This window comes from Anser anser (assembly GCF_964211835.1).
Source record: "Anser anser genome assembly, chromosome: 2".
Taxonomy (NCBI): domain Eukaryota; kingdom Metazoa; phylum Chordata; class Aves; order Anseriformes; family Anatidae; genus Anser; species Anser anser.
The window spans coordinates 40,818,755-40,841,952 of NC_139721.1; the positions used below are offsets into that span (position 1 = coordinate 40,818,755).

General features: G+C 41.2%; 1 protein-coding gene and 1 long non-coding RNA gene across 4 annotated transcripts in view; one reads left to right on the forward strand and one right to left on the reverse strand.

Annotated features, from left to right (window-relative positions):
• Positions 1-8,135, reverse strand: part of TGS1 (trimethylguanosine synthase 1) — a 30,445-nt gene extending 22,310 nt beyond the window's left edge. For 2 of the 3 annotated variants that reach the window (XR_014580344.1, XM_083825754.1), the window contains exons 1-5: positions 7,976-8,135; positions 7,419-7,483; positions 5,038-5,210; positions 1,956-2,814; positions 332-455 (exon numbers count right to left, since the gene is read on the reverse strand). Coding sequence is in view for 2 of the 3 variants with exons in the window: in XM_083825754.1 (XP_083681880.1) it covers positions 332-455; positions 1,956-2,814; positions 5,038-5,210; positions 7,419-7,483; positions 7,976-8,073 (1,319 nt within the window). In the remaining variant the exon portion in view is untranslated. Of the gene's footprint in view, positions 1-331; positions 456-1,955; positions 2,815-5,037; positions 5,211-6,141; positions 7,394-7,418; positions 7,484-7,975 lie in introns of those variants that run through there. The other variant, XM_083825755.1, reaches the window with a different exon arrangement.
• A 3,846-nt stretch (positions 8,136-11,981) lies between these two features.
• On the forward strand, positions 11,982-18,170 carry LOC310894061. The gene is made up of 3 exons (XR_014579543.1): positions 11,982-12,134; positions 16,215-16,320; positions 16,417-18,170. It is a non-coding gene; the product is annotated as an uncharacterized lncRNA (long non-coding RNA).
• Positions 18,171-23,198: the final 5,028 nt, after the last annotated feature.

A 23,198-nucleotide genomic window follows, 5' to 3' on the forward strand; every position in this document is an offset into this window, starting at 1 on the left:
TTTAAACAATACAAAATATTTAATAATGTTCTCAGACCTTCTGCATTAACTAGACCTAAACAAATCATCATATCCAATTTAACAATCTTATATACTTCAGTGACACGAGGTATTGTCACCCTGCACACAACTCAGCATCGAGGCCATACATTCTTTTCATACAGCAATGGAAAAGAAGAAATATCTGCTGCTTCTTGCCAGGTAAAGTGGTAGGCAGTGATGGAAGACTATGTGGGTTTGCACTGACATTTTAACTCACCATCTTGATCAAACAAATAGATGCTATAAATCACAATTTGAGAAAAAAGATGGTCTAAATGTCATGACTTACCTTCTCTTAACTTTGGCAACTCTGTTTTCAGGAGGCTCTTCTTCTTCTTCATCTTCATTTGTGTCACGACACAGCAACTGTTCTTTGTCATTTGAACTACACGAGTTACAAGACCCCTGTGAACCTAAAAAGATGAGATCACGTTTTCCTTTTGCCTGATCAATTCCAGATCTTCCCATCCCCATAGTACACTTGCAGATACAGTTAAGATGTTTTACATATCCGAATCTGACAAATAAGGCACAGGTGCCAAACCATCCAGATCTTTACCTATCTTCATTTGAGGGACAACGTACTAACACAAGCTTCCAGTACTAGTTACACTGCAGAGTTAATAATCTTAAGCAGGACTGACATCAAAATACCTCAGATCTCCAAGAAAAATAAAATGCTTACGGGATACAAATTCCGAATAGTTTTTTCCTTGTTCTTAAACTTAGTATTCAGTTAATTAGCTGCGTGAAGACATTCACATAGGTTTAATAACAGAGGATTCCAGCACCTTCTCTCATGTCTTGTTGGAAAGTAGATTTTTCTTTCATCTCTGTCATTTCAACTCTACTGTCGGATGAAGATGGGAGCACACCTGCTTCTTCCTTCCTTAGAAGGTCACTAGCAACAGACTCAGAGGTTTTCCGCATCAAACTAAAGTCCCAAGATGCTAATCACGTACTTCATCCCTCCTCTTCAGTAGAAGAAAGCATACATCAGTCAGGAAAGCTGTTACACTGCTGCTTATCAAACTAGCAAACAGGACAGCCATCTCCTTTCTCTGCACACTGAACTGGTTGGCTAAAACGTCTGCAGCCCAATCTTGTACATCCCTCAAGGAAACTCTTCCAGTATTGTAAGGCACAGACTCTGCCTCTCACTGTGCTTGTCTACAACCTGGCACTTCCACTTGTTAGCACTAGTTGTGCACAGATGATTTTGGGGTTGTAATGATGACTGCAGCTCACTGCCTAACTGACAGCTTAATGCTGGAAAGGACCTCTGAGAGTCATCTGGTCCACAGTAACAGACGGTTGTCCACTTGTACAACACAACAAGAGTTTATTTTGCATGGCATTTTTAGACAGAAGGGAAAACAAGCTACAAAAAAAAAACAACCAACAACCTGCCAACAAAAAAAAAATCTGAAAAAAAATCTGTGAAACATTTTTGGAAATATAAGCTGTCTTTAAATTTGTCAGATTCATGAAAACATCAACCTGAGTTTTCTTCCATTTTTTTCAGACTATCAGTGAGAAAAACATCAGCTGAATGACACTGCTGCAACACCAATACTAAAGTAAATAAATAAATCACCAACAATAAGCAAGCAAGTAAGCACCAACAATGCTCTCTCACCACTTTCTGTCGTACATTTAGGAGATTTATAAAGTATATGTCGTGTTAAAATCACTTGTGCCTGAAGAACACATTCAATATACAGGCTAGAGAGGAGAGATATGTACCAGAGAATCAGAAGAAAGAAGAAGGAATTAATTATGCAATCTTTACACAAAATACTCAATCCATGTTTTAAAATGGCATAATAAAGACATAGACTTCTTTTTTATATTTTTGTATGCAACCAGTTAGGAATATACTGGTAGAATCAATGTTGGCGATTTTGTATTACCTGACTGGTTAATACTTCTATTTTCACAAGATGCACTTCTTTTCCTGGTTCCTCCATCACAGGGCTCTTTCTGGCTTGAAGCACAAAGACACTGGCATTCACTGTTAGAGGAACCGTGCTCTTGAGGGTCTTCATGGGTTACTGCCAGAGGTGCACTGCTCTGCTCCACTTCGTCCAAATTCAGATTTAAATTACAGATCCCAGAGATTATCTCGTTATGGGGCTCAGCACTTGAAGTGAGTGTTTCCTCACTTCTGGTGTGAGAGGGAGACAGCTCCAAGCTCAGCACTTCGCTGCCTTCAGCCTCCAGGCTAACAAGGTCCTTTTTTCCTGACAGATCTGCCTCCTGCGTTAGCCCGTGAACTTCCATGCTGTCGTTGTGTGAGCTCTCTGTAGTCCATCCTTGACTTGTCCAGTACTGAAACTGTTCCCAGTAATACCAGTACAGTTCGCTGTAATGCTGCTCCCACTCCTCCTTGGTGTCTGGACTATTCCAAGGCTCAGAGGGTGTTGTGGCCTCAGGTAATGAGGCCTCTTTATGCTTCTCCAGCCAGCTTTGCCAAAGAAGGCCCTCTCCGTACTCGCTCCAGTACCTCTCCCATTTGTCTTTAAGTTCACTGGGTAAGGCCTCATTAGCAAGAGTTTCTGAACTTCCACAGTTCCCTTCACTTACAATTTCAGTTTTACTTTGCTCTGTAGCTGGGGCTGGGTCATCAGAGATGGACTGCTTGTGATCCCCATTAGCTTGATCCTGGCACTCCTGCCCCATTTTATCCTTGTGTTTTTGCTGTAATTCCTTCTTCTTCTTTTTCTTTTTCATAATCTTCATGTTACTTCTCTTTCTATATTTTTCTGTTGCCTAAAATACAATGGATAAACATATTTAGAAGTCCAAAACATACAGGCAGTCTTTTCTTGTCCTCCCTGCATGCACATTTCTGCTTCTGTTGTAACCCTCCCTCTGATCGCAACCCCAATGTTAGCTTTCTCCCCAGGAAATGGGCTTAGGATTATATGGGTCTGATAGTGCCCAGCTGCGTAACTTTGGCTCACATGTCTGAGAAAGTTGTGACAAACAACAGCAAGAGCTTCTGAAAAAAGATGCACCAAGAGAAGTCAGAATTCAAGACAGAAGTAGGACTGCTGGGAGAGAAGCCATTCATTGCTCAGGGATTTACAAGAAAATACATCAATGTGAAACAGCACAAAATGCTGAAGGGAGGTTAGTCAGAAATTGTTGTCACTGGGCTGAGCTCAACAGTAAAACTCAGTAACATCAAGGACTGCTGGGGGGGCACAGAAACAGAAGACAAAAACCTCTTACTGAAAGGAAACACTAAGGTTTCAACAAATACAACTCCACTTGTTTCAGTGGGGCTTCCTCTGCTTACACACATAAGACAAAAACATCCATGAACAACACAATGTTCTATAAGATAAATCTGCCAAATTTCTGAATAAACTGCCAAATTAAACTTGGCATGTAAAAGGGTGGTGGTGGTGATGAGGGAATACAACTCACATGGCCAAAAACCTGTAAATGTATGGGTATTACCCCAAATGCCTCATTGGCTGCAATCCCTGGTTTTGTTGCACTGACAAATGCATAAGGTGTAACGTAAAGGAGTTAGATTCAGAGAACTGGCATTAATATTTTGTTCACATCCCTCATCATGTCATGTTAATACACACGGTGCAAAGCACACCACTTAGTAGTAATCTAGTAAAAACATGTATTATTTTTCACTTGACTTATTTGCAGTACTACTACATAGCAACACAAATCATACGCATACCTTGGGCTTGAAGTTAGATGCCTGTAAGTAAGGTCTATTAAAATGTCATCATTTAAAACAGTAAATAGGAGAAACTTGTACATTAACAAATTAATCAGGTCAGAATAAGAGAGTGCTCTGCAAAAAAGCGCTCTCACTCTAGGGAGGTCTGTATTCTATGAATTGGTCACAGTGAATATCCCACTACCTTATTCTCACCCCCACAAAACTTAATCCTTCCTCTAGAGCCAAACTGCTCTGCATAGGAAGCAGAGTACCCCAGCCTAACTCCTGTCCTTCGGAAGATCAGCTACAAGGGGAATGCACGTAACTAGCTTTTTCTACTACTACCTAAAGCTAAATGGTTAAAGGGGATGATGTGAACACACACGCTCAGTTTGGAATACACACGTTGTCCTGCAGCAGAGCACCAGTGTTACCATGGCTGTTTTAAACCAGCTCCCTTTAGCAGCTCAAGCAATACAGACAGGGAAGCACAAAGCACAGCCAAACCTATCTAGTCCAATTGGCAAATGGGTTTTACAAACTACAAGACCACGATGGTATACATCGCTAGAGGTACCTGAGCAAAGCCGCTTAACCCCAGCTCTGATACATTTCCGTGAACTGCAGTCTCAAAAATAATTGAAGAGTAGACATGCCCCTATGTCCTGGTTCCAGTTAGGACAGAGTTAATTTTTCCTCATAGTAGCTGGTAGGGTGCTATGTTTTGGATTAGGATGAGAAGAGCGCTGATAACATGCTGATGTTTTAATTGTTGCAGAGCAGTGTTTACACCAGGCCAAGGACTTTTCGGCTTCTCGCTCTGTCCTGCCAGCGAGCAGGCTGGGGGTGCAGCAGGAGCTGGGAGGGGACAGACCCAGGACAGCTGACCCAAACTGGCCAAAGGGGTATTCCATACCATCTGACGTCATGCTAAACAATAGATAGGGGTGGCTGGCCGGGGTGGGGGGGCCGGCTGCTCGGGAATAGGCTGGGCATCGGTCAGCGGGTGGTGAGCAATTGCATTGTGCATCACTTGTTTTCTTACACATTATTATTGTTAATACTATTACCATTATCACTATTATTATTATTATTGTTATTATTATATTCCTGTCTTAATAAACTGTCTTTATCTCAACTCACCGGCTTCACTTTCCCGTTTCTCTCCCCAATCCCAGAGAGGGAGGGGGGAGGGTGAGCGAACGGCTGTGTGGTGTTTAGCTGCCAGCCGGGTTAAACCACAACACCCTACATTTGGAAAGACGAAGTAAACAGAACAAATAAAGCACATAAAGATTTACCACAAAGTCCCTGTGAGCTGACTGTCCGCCAAAGTGAAGAGGCAATCCCATACTCTTCATAAGCTCAGCCTCTGAGTCTAGTTCAACTTCTTCCAGGGCCAGACCATGATTACCGTCCACCTTGAATGCCACATTGGGACAACGGTTTTCCTCCTCAGATGCTTGTTCTTCCCCTATTAACAAATTATATTAAGTGAATATAATCTGATTGACACCTCCACGCATCACAATGGCCTATAAGAAATAGCAGGATCATCTCTTAAGCTTTCTTTGCCATTTAAAGTTCTTAAGTACATGGGAAGCTATTACTAGATACAGCATCTTTCATCTTTTGCTCTAGCACATCAAAAAACAGTAACACTGATACAAATGCAAAGTTTTATACGTTATTTTTTTCCCATTAACTCAATATTATCACATGAATTCCAAACTTTCCAACTGTGTCATTATTTTAATATGATTATTTTCTCCTTTTCGTGAGCATGATACATTTGCCATCCTACAAAAGAAGAAGGGATACAACTTCAAATCAGTTCTCAATTTCTGTATGCCTTTGCTCCCAGGCTGGAATGCACACACCACATTTTTAGCAAAAACAGGAAGCAAAAACAAGTGGAGAACTAATGTGCATGACTAACAGTAGAAACCAAAATCCAACTTCAACAGCCAAAACTGCGTCTGACTGGGATGGAATTAACCTCCTTCACAGCAGCCTGGACAGTGCTGTGTTTTGGAATTGTGGCTAGGACAGTGTTGATAACACACCGGTGTTTTGGCTAGTGCTGAGCAATGCTTGCACAGCATCAAGGCTCTTTTTCCCCACTCTGCACTCCCCAGCCATTAGACTGGGGGCGGACAAGAGACTGGTAGGTGACACAGCTGGGAGAGCTGACCCGCCTGGCTACGGGGATCATCATACCATATAACGTGATGCTCAGCAATAAAACCTGGGGTAGAAAAAGAAGAAGGGTTTTTGGCTACCTAGGCAGCTGTTGCTCAGAGGCTGGCTGGTCACCCATTTGCTTATGAGACGTAACAAGCAATTTCCTTCGCATCGCTTGCCTTCTTTTTACCTCTTTCCCATACCTATTAAACCACTTTTACCTCAAGCCATGAGTTTTCTTGCTCGTGCTCTTCATATTATCTCCCCTATCCCATGGAGCAGGAGGGAAGCGAGCAAGCAGCTGTGTGGCGCTTGGCTGCCAGGCAGGGTCAAACCACCACACACATCCACTTCATTAACTGGAGAAGCAAACTGCACCAATCCCCAGCAAGCAACACAAAAAACCCCACCACCACAGTATTATAAAAAGAAAATTCTTTAAAGTAGTTGCTTTGGCACATATCACAACAAACTTAAAATACAAGAAACTGCCGGTTTCGTTACAATTCTTTCAAAAATAACAAAGATGGTATGATTTTACAAAGATGTACTGTTGGAACTGCAGAACCTATTCATCTCCAAAACATCTGATCAACTATTGAATCCCTGCTTGCGTATCTATCAAACTTTCAAAAAATATTGCATGTGTATATGACAAATGCCACTGAGAAAGTCAAGTGTGTATTGACTATACTCATTAAAGTTACAAAATACAAAAGCTTATGGTATAGTTGATAAAACTCTGAGATTTATGATTTTTTTTTGGTCAGGGTATATTTACTGCTAAGTTATAGCACAAGATCCTTCTGCTTTTAACTGATTACTCTCACCAGAATTCAGCTATACATGTACAAAGACACGGTTTACATCCTGCTGCTTCACTCCATTCACATTTCCTCCACGTACCCTGTGCTACTCACCCTTAGCTTCTATGGACATTCCTTTCTGTTCACACTTCCTCCTTTCAAACCAAGCCATCATCATATGATAGTGTACCTTGCAAGACATCAGCATCATTGCTTCTACCCCTAATCCTGGCCCAACAGATTCATCAGCACCAGCTAATATCCTAGGCTAGGGAAGAGGCAGAGGACTGTATTGCTGCCAGCTGGCCCACCAAGGATCTAAAGACCTTCTGTTATAGAATTAATTTTGAGTTGGGGAAGGTGAAATTATGAATTGAGAGAAGTCAGACATGTGTGAGCTAACGTGCTCTGTGCACCAGGTAGTGATTATGTGAGCTGATAGATCTGTGCGGGCAGAAATAAGCATCGTGCCTGGTTTGACACAAAGCTCCACATCAAGACTGTAGTGACTTGAAAGCTACATACGTGCTACGTTTTTACTCACAACTGTCTTTGTAACAGAAGTACAGAAAAGCATGCCAAAAATAGGCACAAAGGTATGGGCTAGTGGTTACACAGTCCAACTGTACCCCGAATAGCCACACACAACTCACATAATATATGGCCACGCAGCATGTTGTACATTACCTTACCTGTACTGTCATTGTCATCTTTGACATAAAATCCTTTTAATCCCAGCTTATATAACTTCCGATCCCTACAAAAATAAAGAGGAACATTGATGCAGCTGGCCACCATTAAACAAAGCGACGAAAAACCCGAAAAAGGCCTCCCTAAAGCCTGACGTAAAGAGCCTAGAGGCGCTCAGAAAACACAGCTGGCAGGCAGAATCCCCTCAGAGGGCATTTTAGGGCCAGAAAGGTGTCGTTTCGGTGGGACGTAACGCCTGGGGGGTCCCGGCCACCTCCCCGTGTCCCCGAGTCCCTTCCCTCCGCCTCCGAGCGGGCCCTCCCGCAGCCGCGCGCGGCTGTTTTTCTTTTTCTTTCTCCTTTTTAATTTTTATTTATTTATTTCCCCTCTTTCTTTTCCTCCCCTTTCCCTTTTTCCTTTTCCCCTTTTCCTTTCTTCCTTGCCTTTTTTTCCCCTCCCTCCCCCACTTTTCCCCTCCCTTCCCCTTTCCTGCCCCCCCTCCCCCCGTAGCCGCTATAGCAGCTCGGTCTCCCCCCCCGCACCCCGACCCCTCACTCACTCGACGAAGGCTCGGGAGCAGAGGCACACGATGCCGCCCGCCGCCCCCGCCCGCAGCAGCAGCCCGGCCACCAGCACCCCCCGCGGGTCCTGCACCATCCCCGGCCCACGCCGCGGCCCTGCCGCCGCCGCCTTCCGCCGGAACCGCCGCCAGCAGCCGGCCCGCCCCGAGCACCAAGCCCGGCCCGGCAGCCGTGGGGGGGCGCCCGCTGTCCCCGCGGCCTGGACACGAGGGGAATGCGAATTCTCAGATAATAAAATCATGGATTTGTGGTCTTACCTGGTAGCTCGTCTGTTGGACACTGGCAGAGTTATAGAAGAAGTATACACGTATGCTCTGTTTTCAGCCCCCCCCTGCAAGGTGTTTGCTTTTAATGAGGGATACTGGGCTTTATGTTAGCTGCATTCGACACGTAATCTGCTCTGGTGTTTGTCCGCTGTGCTGTCTTGTTTCATCTGCATTAGCACATTCTGGGTTACAAGGCTATATGGCCTCATGGGAACGCAAAATATCCTTGGGAGTTTTAAGAAGTGTCAGGTAGGAAATACGTGAAGGGGAATCTGGATGCAGGACTGACCGTACAGGTGACAGTAGGACAACCACCATCCAACAACAAATTCTATCTATTACAAACAAAAATCTTAAAGTTAATTGTATCCCGCATACTCTCCCATCTGATATAACCAAAATTATTAAATACTGTCATTACTCGGGACTTTATGTATCTATCACTTTCTAATTATAATACTTTAGAAATACAGGCAAAGGTAATACCAATTCTAGGACTAATGTGGTTATAACTGCATCTGCAATTAAGAAACTACGTCACCTTAGTATTTCAAAACTGAAAAAGCCATAAAACAAAAATCTTTCAACACAAACTGTTTAGCAACAGCCTTGTGCTGAGTTGAATTGTAGGTTGTGAAATATTTTGGGAATTATTATACTCCTAAAGAAACAATACTACATTTCAAGTGAAATACAAAGAATGCTTTTGTATAAGAACAATAGGGTTATTCTTTACATAGAATCATAGAACGGCTTGGGTTGGAAAGGGATCTTAACATCTAGTTCCAATCCTCCTGCCATGGGCAGAGATGACACCCACTAGATCAGGTTACCCAAAGTCCATCCAACCTGGTCTTGAACACCTTCACTTCTGTGGGCAACCTGTTCCAGTGCCTCCCCACCCTCTGAGTAAAGAATCATGGTTTTGCATGGTTTGCATGGACCCACTTCTTATGCTTGCCCAAATCCATTTCAGTGGTGTCCATTCCTTCTGTTGTATCATCTGCTGGGGGTGCACTCGATCCCACTATATCATTGATAAAGATGTTAAACAGCACTGTTCCCAAGACAGACCCCTGAGGGACACCACTCATCACCAGCCTCCACCTTGTCATAGAGCCATTGACTGCAGCTCTCTGGCTGTGGCCATTCAGCCAATTCCTTATCCACTGAATGGTCCACCCTTCAAATCCATGTCTCTCTAATTGAGAGATCAGTATGTCATGTGTGACCCCATCAAAGGCCTCACAGAAGTCCAGGCAGATGACATTGGTAGGTCTTCCTTTGTCAATGGATGCAATCACTCCATCGCAGAAAGCCACCAGATTGGTCAGGCACGATTTGTCCTTAGTGAAGCCATGCTGGCTGTCTTGGATCACCTCCTTGTCTTGCATGTGCCTTAACATTGCTTCTAGGAGGATCCGTTCCGTGATCTTCCTAGGCACAGAGGTGAGGCTCACTGCTCAGTAGTTCCCCGGGTCCTCCTTTCTAAAAATAGGAGTGATGTTTCCAATTCTCCAGTCACCAAGGGCTTCACCTGACTGCCAGAACTTTTCAAATATGATGGAGAGAGGCTTGGCGACTACATCATCCAATTCCTTCAGGACTCTGGGACACATGGCATCAGGCCCAGTAGACTTGTACCTGTTCAGCTTCATCAGGTGGTCTCAAACCTGCTCTTTGCTTACAGTGGGAGTGCATTCCCAGGCCACATGCCCCTGCTTCTACTGCCTGAGCATTTCCTTCTTGTGCCTCAGTCTGACCAGCCAGTTTCCTGATTTTCTTACTTGCTTTCTTACAAGTGGGGATGCAGTGTTCTTGCACTCTAAGAAAAGTGTCCTTAAAGAGTTGCCAGCTCTGATCAGTTCCTCTGTCCCTAAGGGAGTCTCATCCACTAGGTCTTTAAATAGCTGGAAGTTCACTCTTCTGAAGTTCAGGGTGGTCACTGCAGCCCAGACTGCCTCCAGTCTTAAACTCTTTAATGAGTTCGTCTGCATTGGTGAGCCCCAGATCCAGTAATGCTTCTCTGGTTGGTTTGGCTAACACCTGGACTAGGAATTTATCCTCAAAGCACTCCAGGAGTCTCCTGGCTTGCTTACAGCCTGCTGTGCTGCTTTCCCAGCAGACATCCAGGTGGTTGAATTCTTCCTCCATCAGGCAGAAAGTGTGCGAGCATGATGCTTCTTACAGCTGAAGCAGTAAGGCCTCGTCAACAGGCCTTGGGCCCTTGATCAGGTGGCCTGTAGTAGACCCCAACCACAAGGTGTCCTTTATTGGGCCAGTCCTTAACTTTTACCCACAAGCTCTCAACCTGTCTGTGGCTGTTTCTCAGAAGCAGCTCTTCAATATCTATCAATTTCTTAATACAGAGGGCAACACTCCCGCCCCTCCTTCCCTGCCTATCTCTTCTGAAAAGCTTAGAGCCCTCAATTGCAGTGTTCCAGTTGTGTGATAATAACCAAGCTCAATATTGGATATAATATTTAAAGTATTTAAAAATGTATATTATTTATATTTATAATATCCAAGCCCAATATCCTCCAGCCCCAAGGAGGAGCCACCTGCAGGTAAGGCCAGATGTTTATCCCTGCTGATACTCTCGTGTTCTCCAGCCATCTGCAGCTGATGCATAAGATTTCTGCCTGTTTAGTAACACAGTGGATTTCTCCTCATGCTACTTAGCCAGTTTTCCCCTGGAGCCATCATCTGGCAGTGAATTGCACAGGTCTGTCAGCTGTTGCATGAGAAGTCACCTTCTTCATTTCTAATATGGCTTCTATCAGCTTCCAGAGATGTTACCATATTAGAAAACTGACTAACTGATCAGTACTCAGATGCTATGCTACTGGATTATGTATGTGTCAATCACATTCCTTGTAATCTCTTTCCCAAGCTGAAGAGCCCTGGCATATTCAACGTTCCTTCTCTGTGAGCCAGTCTGCACCTCTGCTTTTCCTTGTTTTAGTCGGACTATGTCCTAGAAGAGATGTCTCCTTTGGACCAACACTGCACAAATAAGTCTGATTGAGGCAGGACAATGCACTTTGAGTATGATTTTTAGCAGACAGGGTTTTAAAATGTTTCACTAACTAGCAGAAAGGTGTGTGTAACAGTGCTTAGGTCATTTTAGCTTGTATTGGCAAATAATGTGCTTAAGCAAAAGTAAAATAAGCCACCCTTAAAAAATACCTGCTGATGATACAGGTTTTAAAAATGTAATGAAGCTGGTTTAAGTCTGTGCTTGACAAGGAGTTTGCATTGTAGGAAAAAAATGGACTGCTTCACATTGGCACAGTACGGGTTTGAGATGCCCTTCCAATGGAACTTGAAAAAAATTACCTGGTAAGTACAAGTTGAGCAAAATTTGTAGCTTGTAGCAAATGGACCTTGCCTTAGCATGCCAGGGGAAGTTCATGAGCAGGACACATGAAGAGTAGGGCAATGGGCTACAACCAGTGGCAGAGGGCATTGTGCATGAGCACTCCACTTCCACATGCCTGGAAGACTCTGGTGATCCATCTCTTTTTCTGCCCACTTTCTTCTACTGGCCCATGTTCTATTCTCACACGTCCTGGCCTGAACAACTGCCTTGTCTCATTCCCTGACTCTCACTCCTGTTTTCTGCTCTCACACATCATGTTTGCCCTCAGCATCAAAGCCTTTCTTTCATGGACCTTATAGTTAATTTTTTTTTTTTTTTTTTTTTGCGATAGCAAAGACCTCCACTTGCCAGTGACCCTGGCTTCGTAACATCTATCTGTGCTTCTCACAGTGTGGCCTTGCCTCCTGGCTGGCTTTAAAGCTGTTCATTTCTTCCTTCTTTTGAAATCCCTTATCAAGACTAACTTCCACGACTATTGACCAAATAAGGGTAAGTTGGGGGGTGCTGAGAATGCTGCCCTTAGCTGTTGAAAGCAAAACCAAAACAAATATATGCAATGTGTATATTTTATATACGGAAGGTGTTCTCAGAGTAACTCTTATCCTGTAATTCTGAGCTCCAGCCTTACAAGTACGTGTACCTTACTGTGTGAAAGAAGTGCTGTAGGAGTAAGGCAAATATTTCTGAGTCAGGCTGGGGTATATATTATATGCCTACGTAAGGACTCATAGAAAAGAACCTTCACTCTTTTCATGGAGGAAATGTTTGGATTACATACCTATCAGAATATAATCAGAATCCAAGTCTTTTATCAAAGGCTTGGTTTATAAACAGATTTAAACAGAGCAAAATTTTCTGAGTTACATGTTTCAAAACACAGTCATTCTATCATTTTTCTGTAATGCATAAACCCAGAGAAATATCTAAGAGTATTTAATTCAACGCACTGTATTCTCTCTTACCAGGAAGTGATATGTAGCCTGAATCCCATACATGAAAATCTGTGATCTGTGCAATTTGTATATGGCAAGAACAGATTCAGCTGAAGTATCAGGAAGACTTTCTGCATTGTGTTCACTGGTTTTGGTTGAACTAAATTCCAATCATATGTTTCTATCTTATGGCTTCCTGCTTGGCATTCTGTACCTTTTCAGTCTCTTGCTTTACATTTGCAAGAGAAAGAGTGGCTTAAAGGGACATTATTCCAGTAAACTATGGGACAGAAGAAGGCAAATGGCAGCATATCTGTGGAGTGTATATGGAAAATTATGCCATAGTGAGGTTTTTTTTTTTTTCCTTTTGGCTTGAAATACAAACTCTAGTAAAGAGGAGAAACTGAGAAGGATTTAGAACTGGATTAAGCTCCAGTGACCCTTGAGTCCTCTAAAAAGATGTTTGGCAATGTATAAACGAACAAATACTCAAATACTATTTGTGCCTTGCAGAACTACAGGTCTCTCAGAATTATCTCCTTTTTTTTTTTTTTTTTGAAGGCTAGAACCCATTGTGCAACTGCTATCAAAAGCTATCAAAGCTATCACAAGGTCAAAGTAGTTTCACAGATGATTTCATGACCATCTGTAAGAGAGATTTTTTTCAGCATCAGAGGCCCCTTTGGCACTTAGATATGAGTGATCTGGTGCATGAGGAATTAATCTTCTGCAGCAACGGTGTCAGGGAGAATTAAACTCTTGTAGTCCCAGAAACCTTGCATTCCTAATTCTTATTCAGCATATATATATATTTGTTTTAACTTTGAAATATATTAAGCCATCCCAGGTAAATCAGTATTTTCTTCAAATGTTTGATGAGCCAAACAAATGTTTAGAAGGACAGCAACAGAACATGATATTCAGGCATGTTATTTAGGTCTGCTAGTGACCATATTGTACATTTTTGATCCCATGATTGCCTTCTTAAAGATACCTTAAGTCTCACCCTTCTAGTGATGGACAGACTCCTCTAGTTATGCTATAGCCAAATTCGGGTTATGTCACTAGACAGATCTATGAGAGATGCAGGTTCTTGTAATTGTTGTGGTTTGTTTGGCATTTGCCATTGCAGTGAAACAGTAACACTGTTGAACAGTAATTACGTAGCTTTCACAGAAGCAAAGCGAAAGTTTTTTAACAGAAGCCTATTGAAAAGCAAGAAATAAAGGAGTGCTTAGGTCACAGCTCTCTGTCTTTTTATTTTAAATCAGAATGAATTTTAATCGTTCATATCTTTATACCTTGAAGCGTTGGGTAGGTGTTTTTTTGGGGGGATAAGAGACTGTAGGATTTGGGGGGGGACAGGGGGCCGAATCTTTTCTGTTTCTTTTTCTGTATAAGCCATGGCAAATAATCTTACGTGACATTTTGCCAGAGTGGAGAAATTCCCACAGAACAGATTACTGGTTTGTTGCAGCAATGGGGAGTCACATCAGTTATTGGTAGCAGCTTTAATTCCTACATAAAGCATCTTTTAGCTCCCACTTGGAGACAAAAGACAGAAGGGCTAGAAAGATAACAGGTAACTTTTGTAATGCTTGTACCACGGTTTTGATCGTCCCATTGTTTCATGCGTCTTCACAGTGCCAGAACGAATACCGCCAGTGCCTGCTGTCTTCAAACAACTCTGAATCCTGGCTGAACAATAATTAATTGGAGCAGTACCTGTTTGGTCTTGCCAATTGTCAGACCCTGTTAGCCTTATACTTCTGTTTCTACTGATTGTAGTCTCTGGTTTAACTTTTTATATTCCTTTTTTTTTGTTGTTTTATTTTATTATTTTTTTTTGTATGGTAGTACATGCTGTTAAATCATACTCAGTCATGTAGTCCTAGATAATGGACCAAACCATTGATTTTTAAAGCAGCCACTGTTCATTTTGCACTTTTGAAAGTGCTGCTGATGTAGCTGAAGCCAGAGGAGACCACATCCTGTGACTGTGAACGCACTGGGAACACCTTAAAAAATTAATTTAAAGATGTGTAGCTTTAATTCTTCTTTACTGTAAAGTGCATTTCTCTTTGAACTGGGCTAGATTTCATAGGTTCAGCCTTCTCTGACTGTGCCTATTAGGAAGTTTTATTACAGTTCTCTGGGGCAGCTCTGAAAATAATAACTTTATGTTTCTCTGTTCCTTATTAATTTTTCCTTTCAAGTTCATATACTTTCTGGCATTGTATAAGAGCTGGAGTCACAGGCCATTATAAAAAATACTATGCACATATTGAGTGCTTCTAATCTAAAGAGTGGGTAGGATTCTTTACTTTGTATAACAAATGCGAGAATTTTGTGGAGATTTATTAAACTTTAAAACAGTCCAAAAAGTGATGTCAAAGAAAGACAAATCAAAGGACATGGCCATAGGCAAGAAGTTATAGAAGCAATTAATTTTTCACCTCAGCAGCTACCACTGACCACAAAACAAGATCGTACTGGTTGAAATAACTGCAGGGTAACAAAACTAATCTAGCAGATCTAGCATCCCAAGAAACAGGGTAGCAAATTAGGGACATGCCCTTGCCTAGCTGCAGTAGAGCAATTTAATGTTAGTGCTTCAATAATAAAAATAATATCTTCCATATAGTCACTGTATTTGTTCCTGCTGAGGTCCTGACATGCAGATGCAAGTATGACCTTGGGTGCAATGTAAGATCTGAAGTTTGGGCAAGATTTAGCCATAGGCTGGCCATTTACTAGAGCTTCTTCTTATGTTAGAACTTTAAATGACCAGTAGCTTTATTATTTTCTTTCTATTAAGTTCATAACAACTATATGTGCATTTCTTTTTTACTACATTTTTGTTATATGGTTTTAAATTTATTTTCTGTGTTTCATGATTAATATTTTCTGTAAAATTCTTGGGGATACATTGTTTGTCTGGAACTACTTGCTTCCCAATTGAACCACCTTGCTTCCCAATTCATATCTGAAGATCCCAAATCTTGAGCTTCATTTTTCTTTTCATATATATATATATATTTTTTTTTTTTCCAGAATGGGACACTTTGATTGCTTTCTGCTTTTTTTGCACTCTCCTAGCCCAACAAGTATTTTTGATTTCCTTATTTTCTCATAGTCTTATATTTTAACTGAAGACAGTTTAATCATTTGGGAAGTAGCTCCCAAAATTCAACAGTTTGGTTGCAAATAGCACTGAAGTACTTGAGGAGAGACTACCTATTGAAATACAATTTACAAATAAGAAATTTCCTTTCTCTATTACAAATTTATATTAAGTGGTGACCACACATAGAGAGGACTGACACATAAATGCACCCAACCAGCAAATTTCTTTGAAGTGAAGAGCAATATAATTAGAGGATTAGGAAGATGTAATTTCTAACTACATTTATCCTATGAAATGAAATATTCAATCATCAGACTTAAAGAGCTATTGTAAATTGAGTGTGATTCAGGGGTACTTAAGCTAATTGCTTACTATTTTCGTAATAGTAAGGTCTTTTTTAAGAGGCCAAGTTACTTTTTAAACATATGGGAGTGTGGCAGAGAAGACTTGCTTGACTCACAGGCTTTAACTCAAATCAGGATTAAATTGGTTTACTGATTTATTGAACAGGTAATTATCCAGCAATTGGTGAACTTTATGTGGCGGATCAATAACAGCAGTCCAACAGAGAAACCAGACTACAAGACACTCAGAAAACGCTGACAAGCACCTACAGGTTACCGAAACCTTTTCATACCTCGCCCCCCAAGCTCCAATCCGCCACGCACGTTTGTGTATGGGCACCCCTCTCTCGCCTCTTTGGGCTGTGCAGGTTCTCCATTTGACGATGGGGGTGCTTCTGCTTTGTGCAACCTGCTGATCCACGTGTGGCTGAGAGGACACGCCATGAGTCCCTGCATGCACCCCGAGACAGGGGTTCTTCTGCTGCTGCACCCCATGCCATCACCCCACCAGTCTGCCTTCTGCATGGGATGGGGAGGACACCCCATCAGAGCTACATGGGGAAAGATACGAGGTAGTCCAGCACTTGGTGTTCGTTACTGTGGAGCCATCCTTGTTGACTGCTTGTATTTCTTTGCTAGGTTACCCAGCCAGAGGTGCAGTAGCTGGTCACTGTATATTTACAATACAAGGAAAATATTCTCATTGTATGAGAATTCTAAGTATGAAATATTTTAAATTAAGATACTTTAATGAAATTCACAGATATACCTACAGTGCTACCGATTAGGAAAGAATAATGTAAAGAGACAAACCAAGGGGCAGTTATCGCAGTCATCCCCCTTCAGCCATGTCCAACCATAGCTAACCATGGCTAAGAAAAAAAAGATAAGAATAAGCCAAGTATGCTGTGGTAGTTCCCAAATAAACTTCCCAACCTTGAACGATACTTAGTGGGTGTAATAGTATTTTCTGTTTTGCTTTCTATTTATTTTCTTCTATTTGCTAGCATTCATTTTACTTTTGACTGTAACTGAGCATTGAACTCAATAATAGCATTTTTACAGAAATATCTATTAAAATTTTAGGATCTCTTCCCAAGTGGCCATTGCAACCTATCCCAGACTGAGCTTATTTATTACTACAGAAACAGCGCAACTTCTAATGTCTTAGGAAATCTGTGGTGTCCTATAGCCCACAAATGCTAACAAAGAATAGCTTGCCAAAAACTTCTAATGTAGCATTAACATAAAACATAGCAGTGCCCTTTCTCCTGATCAGCATCTCATTTATTAACATCACATTTTATCTAGTGGATATGCAATAAATTTCTGTTCTGCCCTCTCTCCACACACCTTGATTTTTTAGTTCTTTTAAAATATCAGTTCCATGATCCAGTTCTGAGCACAGTTTCTCTTGATGACTCCCAGAAGTGATGAGGCATGTGACAGGGACATGGGAGCAAGGGATAGGGACTTATTAAATCTGGTTTGCCACTGGAGAAAATATGATGTTGGATGACATCCCAGGAATGATGTAGGTTAAGCAATGTATCATTAAATGATTTTTATTCATGACTCTCCAGGCTCTAAAATAAAGCTCTTCTCGCTGTGGGCAGGTGATGATTTAGCAAGCAGGCAAGGCCATTAAAGATGTTGCTGTACTCACCTCCCCTGCTGGAAACTACCATGGCCACAGCTCTGCCAGTGAGCGAGAAAGTTTGTGACCGTTTGGTTCACCAGAAACAAAATAATCTGGGTCGGTCTAATACTTGAATAACCAGCATGAACTGAACAGGCTGGTTGAGTTAAAAACGGGCCAGCAGTGTTCATGTGAGCTGTCTCAGCAGCCGAGCCATGAGAATGGTGGTTTCTGGCAGAGAGGCAGCAGCAGCCAGGGCAGAAAGTGGTCCTTCAGCCTCTGGAACACAGGAAGAAAATCACACTTTTTTTTTTTTTCATTCATACATTCACCAGACCATTTATGCTGTGAAACAATCCCTACCTGTTTTCTGCCTGCAACTAGAAAGGTGCAGAATATTCCAAATATATATATATATATATTTTTTTTTCCGATAGCTCAACAGTTCAGAGATGTATACTGACCTCTTTAGATTTTCTTTCCTTTCCTCCCAGTATTTCATTTTCTGCACTTACAGTATCTCCTAACTATTTACCCCAGATTTTTTTTTACTCCTTTTGTGATCCACGGAAGATTTCACCTACTCAGCTGTCACTGAGAATGGACTGGATCAGAATGGACCCATCCTACTTGAGCACAGTGTGGGCAAACCTCATGGAGGAATTAAGCTGTTGTCAACATCATGAAATGTGTCAGCAGCTAGGAATGAAATTCTTTAACAAAGTGTGTTTTACGAGATTTTGGGGTGGGGTTCCTTCCTCCAAACTTTTCCAATACAACAGTATTTCCATTGATTAGAAAATCCTACAGCCTTTAGATGATGTAGTTTGCCTGTTTATGTCATGAATGTAAAGAATGAAGTACCTGAACTACCAGATTTTTATTTTCATTTTTTATTTTTTTTATTTTTTTTAATTTCTTAACAGGCAAAAGTTGCACTCCAGATTCTAAGAGACAGGCACCAAAAATACAATGAAACTTGCTGAAAGCATTATTAGTATGAGTTCTTGAACATGAGAAAGTTGAGATTTTAATACATTCAGATATTTTATCCTGAGAAGTCTTCAAAACTTAATAAATTGCTAGAGCTTGTGATATTTTAAGGGAGACATTTTAATTCTTTAAGAGATTTATTTAAAGGTATCTGTTTTTAAAGTAAAAGTCACTGCCCATAGTTGATGTTGTTCTTTCTATAGGACATCAGACATGCATTCTCTATTCTAGATAAGCTCGTGCTTTTCTTGACCTCTAGTTATCACAGAGGTTAAGTAGCAGGTGCAAGCATTTGGCCTAGGTCATAAGAAATTGTTTGTCTTTTCTTCTTTTTTTTTTTTTTTATTCTTGACCTCAGTCTTAGGCTGATTCTAGATAGGCCAAGTGATGAGATGACCTTGCCATCAGGTTGGGAATGTTACAGTAAGGTTACAGGGAGTGACGCTGTGATGTTTTTGTTGAACCGTTTTTCCATTTAATAGTACACAACTTTTTTGTGTAGACAGTTTTCATCTATTTTAGCTAAACATCAAAAGACTCTTTTCCAAACAAGTGATAGGAGAATCAGACAATCTGTGTCACAAAAGGGTTTATCACTCTGAACTGTTTACTGTCTGTTTCAGAAAAATATGTAGGTTTAGAGAGCTTGCAGCAGCATTTGGTAGGTGATTACTCTCCTCCCTGTATTTTCCCATTGGTGTTATTTTAGTGTTTGTTAATACAACATCGTTGTTTTTGTTGTCAGCATTTTTACCTTTGTATGATTTTATAATTTACGTGCTTGTTTTTAGCAGTGATTTTAGCAAAAGGCACCTATGTGATAAAGTTACAGTGAGAGGAATTACCCTTTATGTTGCTACTATATGGGGATTAGCAAAAATAAAATCTTTCCCCATTGGCCTCATTTCCAGTTCACTAAAACTGTAATTGAAACCGAACTTCCGAACATAAACTAATTTTAATGTGTAGTCCTTGCAAAGGTTTAAACAAATCTTTAAACAACTCAGGACTGCATTCCTTTAGACACCATGACTGAAAAACTAGTGCTGAGGAGGGCAAGATCTAAAGACAGAATAGGAAATACAAAATGGAGATTGCGTTTCCTCCCAGCTTCTGTCTTACATGTATTAAATCATTTACTGTCCCTAGCATTTTCTGCAGCAAGAACATGCTTTAAATTAAAACAGTTCCTAAAGATAAAGCTGATTGATTTTTTTCCCTATTAGTTTCTTATGTGTTTTTTAATGAGACAAACTCAATGCATGTTTTGTTTAATGGAGTTTAGATTATTTTTTTAATCCTCAGCAGCATAATAAATTCCAATTTTAAAGAAGATTTGATCTATTGGGCCCTTGTGAATTGAAAGGTTGGGTTGTTCTTTTGATAATGCTTTTGATAACACAGGTCCAAACAAAACCCATCTGTTCGCTGTGTCATGTTTTTAATTAGTATGACTGTGGCAGAATCAGGCAGTAGTGAAGTTAGGATATCCCATCCGTCAGGGTCACCGGTGAGACCACATTGGTCCTGGATCAGGCATGCATTTCTTCTGAATTAGAAAGAGGTAAAAGAGGAAGGAAAGGGAGGGGAGAGGAAAAAGCCATAGTCCTTTTTCCTAGGTCATTTGTCTAAATGTTTTAAGACTTGTAGGACTTAGACACATGAAAGCAATTCAAGACCGAGGACGGGGCTCTCTTGCTGGTGTCACATCAGATCTCACATCCTGGACATCCTGTGTGACAAAACCAGGGGCTGCCCCACTGCCCTCTGACGTACCGAAACACAGTGATTAGAAAAGATATTTCCACAGGAAACACATGGGCTTTTTTTCTTTTCCCTAACTCTGTTCTGTTAAATCTTTAGAAAGTGCTAGATTTACATATCACTAAGGATGAAGTACATTATTTCCTGAAACAATGCAAAACCATAATGAATCCAAACAGTACTTTTCAAAGTGGCATGCGGGGATGGATGAGGTGTGCAGGTAATTGAAACAGAGAGAGAAGGGTGTTTTGGCATTTTCTGATAACAGTGGCTTGTAGCACAGAGAGAGGCCTGGGGAAGGAGTTTTTGCACCGTGGTACTGGCTGGAAGAGATTTCCAGTTGTGAGTCAGGAAGATTTCTGTAGTTGCTTGAGTCTTCCAGAGGCTGGAAAAGCAAAATGCTTTACGATAAATTTGTTCACAGTTATGTGATTTTACCACAAATTTCTTTTAATCCACAAGTTTCTAAACACTTAAGCACACCAGAAATACGTATACAGACAAAAAGCTTTAAAAGTGCACAGCAGAGGTCTTAGACCTGAGGAAGATCCCTGTTCTCAGTCTCTGATTAGGATCAGCTCCATGCCAGAGTAATGACCTGTCCTGTTTGTACTGGAACAAGTACACTGAAGCTGTAGAAAGAGGGACCAGATTTCATATTAAAACATGATGGAATGCATGATTTTTTTTTCTTCCCTAGGCTTGTGTGCAGAATGTCCACAGAAGAGATCAAAAGGAAGAGACTGTCTGTTCCCGTAGCTACCATCTGTGTTGCTGGGGTTGGTGTCAGTGCTGGCCTTGCTGTTGCTCTAATGATTTTCTTTGGGTGTTATGGATGTACAAAGCTGGGGTGCTAAACGCTCTGCAAAACCACACAGAAAAAAAGGAAGAGCTTTCACCACTGAGGTGTGTTTTTCAGATTGCACACTCAGCTCAGTGGCTGTGCTCTGTTATTGCAAGCAGTAAAATCACTGGCACGTCTGGCCAGGTGACGATCAGATCAGGGGTCAGGACATGATTTATAAATCATGTAAAAAATGAAATCAAATATAAATCAAATTTTTAAATCAGGCAAGGAAGTCTGCATAAAGTCTGAAGGTCTCCCCTACAACCAACCGTCCTCTCTGAGTATTTGTCTTCCTTTACTGTGATCAGAAACAGCACAGCTTGCAGATTTATCCTATACTTATCCATTAGCAAATGCCTGTGTAACCACTGTGCATTAACCAACAACCCAGCGAGCTCCACAGTGTCTGCTGAGAGCCTCTTGCTCTCTTGCGTGGGATCAGCATAGGCAGGGTGACACAGGCAGAGTTTCACAAGCGTGAGTTGTGGCTCTTACTGCCACACATTGAATCATTAAATGCGGACTTGTGGAAAGGTTGGGGTACAGGGGCCAGTAATTCCACAAAGATGAGCTAAAAGATAGTAGCTAAGATATGCTTGTGGGTGATTTGAAGAGACGGTTGGGAGCATGGTTGGGAGCATTAGTAAATGGAGTACAGACTAATGCACATCTTGTTTTCAGTTTGATCCTTGGCTAATATTTGAAAGGTATTGCCATCTTCATCTGGCTGTTTGCCTAATGTACAGCAAGTTTGGGATTAGCTTGGTTAGCCATAAGCACAACAAAACATCAGCATCATCAGTGGCATTTATCCTTACTGACAGCCTCAGGCACAGAGAAAGCAAACAGGATGGGGAAGGGCCAGGTGCTGGCGTGAAGTCATCACTTCTGCTTAATTACTTGCATGTTCCCTGCAACAGTTTTGGCCCAAGACACTCAGCAGCCTCCCAGATGGTTCCTGGGGGACAGCATTTGCCAGCCACTGTTCCCAGCAGGCAGTGTGGATGAGTTCCAGGCTGTATCCTAGTAGCACACATAATGAAGAACCTGTAGATGCCTTATTGAAATCAATACAACAATTCCATATGTGTGTGTGTTTTATGTAATTGTTCATATACATATTTGTGAAGTTCATAGGTATTGGCTGTGTCATTACTAAAGTCCATGAAAAAAAAATCTAATTGATTTTCAAAAGGATACAGTACAAGCTATGAGTATGAATTACTTTTTCCCTCATAAGGTGATGACCTTGTTTGTTAGAGCAGTTAATTCTGTCATTAGATTACCTAAGAAAGAAGAATAAGACCAATAAGTAATAACTAGAAATAGCACAGTTAGAACAGAGAAAAGAATTTGAAGTCAAACAATAATCCCATTCCTGATAATAAAATATAAATATAGAAAAATAAAGTGATTTAATGCTTGAAAGTAAACAATTGTATTAGACAATGCCTGGAGATGACAGTGCCAGATCAGAGAAGACATATCGGAAAGTTCTGCCTTGCTTCACGGTTGAGAATAAATATCAGATGAAAGCTCTGGAAGAAAACTTATTAAAGAAGAAAGTAGAACATAAATCAATTTAGCATTGGTTTATAATGACAATGTAAACAAATCAGTTTTGTACCTCTGATGTGCTGAACATACAGACAGTAGCGTAACCGTGAATAATACAAATTCAGCCCGCCTTTGTTGTTATGCTGATAGCTCTGTGGGTAGCAAGCGTGGATAATACCAGCCACCCAATAAACAAGACGTAAACCTAACTACAGACATTTTATCTTGTCTGTGTTAAATCTCATTTACAGCTTGAAGTCCAGGGCTCCAGGATGATGCGCACAGCTTTGATAGGCACTTCTGGAAATCCCATCCTGCATGGTGCATGGTTGAGCTCTGGGCAGCTCCAC